Genomic DNA, 4,138 nt, shown 5'->3' on the forward strand with positions numbered 1-4,138 from the left:
ATGGAAGGTCAGTTATAAGTTGGTTCTGACTCCATGGCAATGAGTTTTGAAATAACATATAAGTTTTCCTTCATAAGCTGATTTTTCATTTTACCCGTGTTATCTGCAATCTCAGAAACATAATGGAAGGTCAGTTATAAGTTGGTTCTGACTCCATGGCAATGAGTTTTGAAATAACATATAAGTTTTCCTTCATAAGCTGATTTTTCATTTTACCTTCCCTTTGTTGTTGTTGTTGATTGACATCAAGTCAAGCACGACTCATAGCAACCCTATGAACAAAAGACCTAAAGCCTATCACCATTTATCAAAGTTCTTAGAGTTTCCAGAGGCATGTTGTTGAGGAAGCGGATGCCACTCCTGCTTCTAGACCTAGTTAAATTGTTACGTTGTTGTTAAGTGCTGTCAAGTCAAGCCGACTCACAGAGACCCCATGAACACAGATCTGGATCTAGCTACATTTTATATAAAGTTCAACTATGTACCTCCAATGCTCAGTCCAACCCAGAAAGCATACATGAGGAAGGAAGAGAGCTCCCCCACTGTCATGTGGGCATTGGCCATCAGTAGTCCTCCTTTGTACAGGACAGAGAGCACAATCAGGTTCCCAGAGAGTCCCACCTGTGAGCAAATACACACAGCAGTCAGCAGGAACCAAACTCCAAATGAGGAATCACAATCTTTCTGGAGTAAAAGGCAAATGTGAATTTCTAATAAGTACTTTTGAAATATGGTTCTATAGAAGGAAATAACCTCATTACTGCAAAAACCCATTTGACTGCCAATTCACTGAAATTACTCAGTGTGCAAATAACAAAATAGTTAAGACTTCTTCCACTTGGAGAGGAAAGAAATACCTGATGTATGCAGTTAGACATTTTACTGAAGCATAATGGACAAAGGATCTGGGCTACAAAGCTAAGGTCTTGAAACCACAGCATCATTATCATCACTACCACCATCATCATCACCACTATTCTTATTATTACCTTTACATTCACTCAGTCCATATTTGTTCTTTAACAGGGAGCTCGGTGGCCTAGTGGATAAGGAGCTGCAGTGTCAACCCAAATGTGGGCAGTTCATATTTACCAACTGCTCCTAGAGAGAAAAATGGGAATCTCCTTGTGTGAGTTACAGCCTCTGAAAGCCCACTGGAGAGTCAGCTATGAGTGGTCTATCACACATGTTGTTTTTTGTATGCCTCTGCCTCCTCATAGGCTGAATGAGGGTTATTATTGAGCCACCTCAGAATTCTTTCCAGTTTAGACCTTTGACGTATTAATTTGCCTGTGCTGAATTTGAGTTTATTGGGATTATCTTTCATATTTTCTTCCTGGACCTTACTGAAGGTATTTCTTTTCCTCCTTAGTGGTTCTCACACAGTCATGGGCAGCAGCAAAGCCAGAGGGTTGATCAAACCCAGATAGCAGAAGTTAGTGGTACTGGGGCAGATTCCTCAGGAACACACTAAGCAGTCTTATCCCATACAGTTTACGCTCTCATTACTTAGTCCTCTACTGACACAAAAACATTTCAATAAAGTAACTCTTAGACTTGAAGTTGAACACAATTATTTGCATTTATGGAAATAGCCACAGAATAAAATTCTCTGACAAGGAGAGAACTTGCCCTTTTCACCCTTTCTAACATGCTGTACTCACTGCTCCAAAGAAGCCAGCCCGTGCAAGTGCTTCCCTCCTTGCCAGCTGCATCACGTGATCCACGGAGACGCTGTACTTGTTCATTTCTAGGCTTTCTTTCCCAAAAGCTCGAACTGTTCTTATATTTCCAATACATTCCTCTGCTAGCTGGAGGAATAGGAAATAATTTTGGTATGAGTGCTTACATTTCACAGTTTCAAGAAGCAAAATAAAAATATTAATTCTCCTTTTCAAGACACAATCAATGTAATGCCACTCATAATAATAAGACTAAGAAAAGTATTACAAAGCAGAAAATACACAGAACCCGATTTTTGTTAAAAAAACAAAAACCCAAAGCACATACACACGTCAAATGGACACAGAGAAAAGATTAACAGGAATGATAATAGAAATAAACTGTTACGTGCTCGCTTCGGCAGCACATATACTAAAATTGGAACGATACAGAGAAGATTAGCATGGCCCCTGCGCAAGGATGACACGCAAATTCGTGAAGCGTTCCATATTTTCGACCCTGAAATGAACCAGTCTGTAACGAAGGCCTACTCCTAACTCCTTTCACCTACAAATTTCGTCTTTGGATACAAAGCTAAGTGGATAGTCCTTACGGAGGGACTGTTTAAAAAAAAAAAAAAAGAGGCAGGGAGAAGAAAAGAAAAGAAATAAACTGTTACATATGGATTGCAAAACCCCAAAGCACATACACACATCAAATAGACACAGAGAAAAGATTAATAGTAACGATGACAGAAATAGATAACTGTTACACAAATGGATTGCAAGGGCAGTCGGCTGTGCACAGCTGACACTGGGACCTGGCAGCGGAGGCCAACAAGGGGGTCGAGGAGCTGGAGCTTCCAGACGCCTCCTCGGGTGGGGATAGCAGCCACGTCTCTCAGAACCGACTGTGGGAGGATGAGGCCTGGAGAGCTTTATGGCCGGCCTCCACCTGTCGCTGCTCCACCAGAGCTGCAGGAGCCAGACAAGGGCCTGGATGAGCTGTTGGAGCACGTGGACGAGTTCGTGGCCCAAGATTCATGGTGACTCCTCGCACAAAGAGGGTGTGCTGTGCATCCACACCAACGCCACAGAGATGAGGTACATCAACGGCCACACTGACTGCTTGGAGGCTTGCATGGAGGCACAGGTGGTATGCACCAAGGCCAAGCTGGGGCCTTCCCCAGAGCATTCCCCAAGCTGCTGCACTAGCTCTCCGGCCCCAAACTCTTCGGCCAGTCCAGCCGTCCAGTGCTGTGTGGGCACGCCTGAGGCCATACGCTGGAGGACATCCTGGTGCGCACAGGACAGAAAACTACATCCCCTGCTGTAGTCAGAGGCTGAGGCTGTCAGGTCACTCCCAGGAGGGCCCACCCTTGTGCAGCTGGTGTGCACAAGCAATGCGGGATGCATCAGATAATCAGCTGCAAGCTGGTCTTCCAGTTACCGTGTGAAATCAAGGAATCCAGTGAATGTGCAATACCAAAGTCCTTTCTCCTGTGACTTCTGCAACTCTACAAATAGCATTATCTTTTCAGGATAATTGTCTCTTTAATGTTAAAAACTACTGAAAACCATCGAAGCTTGGTTATTAATTTCTCTAGATGGCAAAATATTTAACACTATATTAAAACTAGCCATATCATTAAGTGTAAATCGGTATTGATTTACTGCACCTAATTTTGAAGTGGTTTTTGAAAGTAAGGCCTCACAGTCTCGGTTTGTACATAGCAGACATGTTTGTATATGGTTACCAATGTATGGCATGTAATAGCAATAAAATTTTGACATTTTTTTCTGGGGAACAAAGGGCAGGCTCCAAGATGTTAACAGTGTTAACTCTGAGAAATAGGTTCATGTATGCTTTTGGGTTTTCCCTTTTTAATTTTTTCAAAAGATAATTATGGACAGGGTTGCACAACCAGCTTCATAAACTAAAAGAAGAATTATTCCAGTGGGGATGTGGAAGGACAGGGTAATGGTGGGCATAGTTCAATGGTGATTAATTTTTTAAAACATAATGAATGGGAATGATTGTATGAAATACAATGTGAATAAAGGATAGTGTGAAACACAATGTATATGACTTTTGTAAGCAAACCAATATAAAATAAAAATTTAAAAGAAAATTATTTCAAATACAATTAATTGGTTTTTTGCCCTGGTGATGTTAAGCAGAGGTCCATACAGTGCCCTGTCACATTACATCTATTTAGAGATTTAAGGTAGTACTCCAGCCTGAAAAGAACATTTCAGCAAACAGGAAAAGCTAATGGAAGGACTGAAAAAGCTAGAGCACATAGTTCGGTATTTACTTCCTTAGGACTTGGCTTTACGCCTACTCTACAGAAGATGAAGAAGACGGGCCAGGACAGTTACCTGAGTGGCCTGTGCCAGGGAATCCTGGGTGACTTTGGTTAGTTTCCGTAGATATCGTCCATAAATCACAGCAAGGATGGATATTGGAGGCACAA

At 42.0% G+C, this 4,138-nt stretch overlaps 1 protein-coding gene across 1 annotated transcript in view; it reads right to left on the reverse strand.

The window, feature by feature from the left end:
• Positions 1–4,138, reverse strand: part of ABCB10 (ATP-binding cassette, sub-family B (MDR/TAP), member 10) — a 92,764-nt gene that overhangs the window by 75,276 nt on the left and 13,350 nt on the right. Inside the window, exons 4-6 of the mRNA XM_006902071.1 lie at positions 4,044–4,138; positions 1,665–1,811; positions 486–621 (exon numbers count right to left, since the gene is read on the reverse strand). Coding sequence (XP_006902133.1) covers positions 486–621; positions 1,665–1,811; positions 4,044–4,138 — 378 coding nt within the window. The remainder of the gene's footprint in view (positions 1–485; positions 622–1,664; positions 1,812–4,043) is intronic.

Source organism: Elephantulus edwardii, unplaced genomic scaffold (genome assembly GCF_000299155.1).
Source record: "Elephantulus edwardii isolate Elephantulus edwardi_28Jun2011 unplaced genomic scaffold, EleEdw1.0 scaffold00363, whole genome shotgun sequence".
Taxonomy (NCBI): Eukaryota; Metazoa; Chordata; class Mammalia; order Macroscelidea; family Macroscelididae; genus Elephantulus; species Elephantulus edwardii.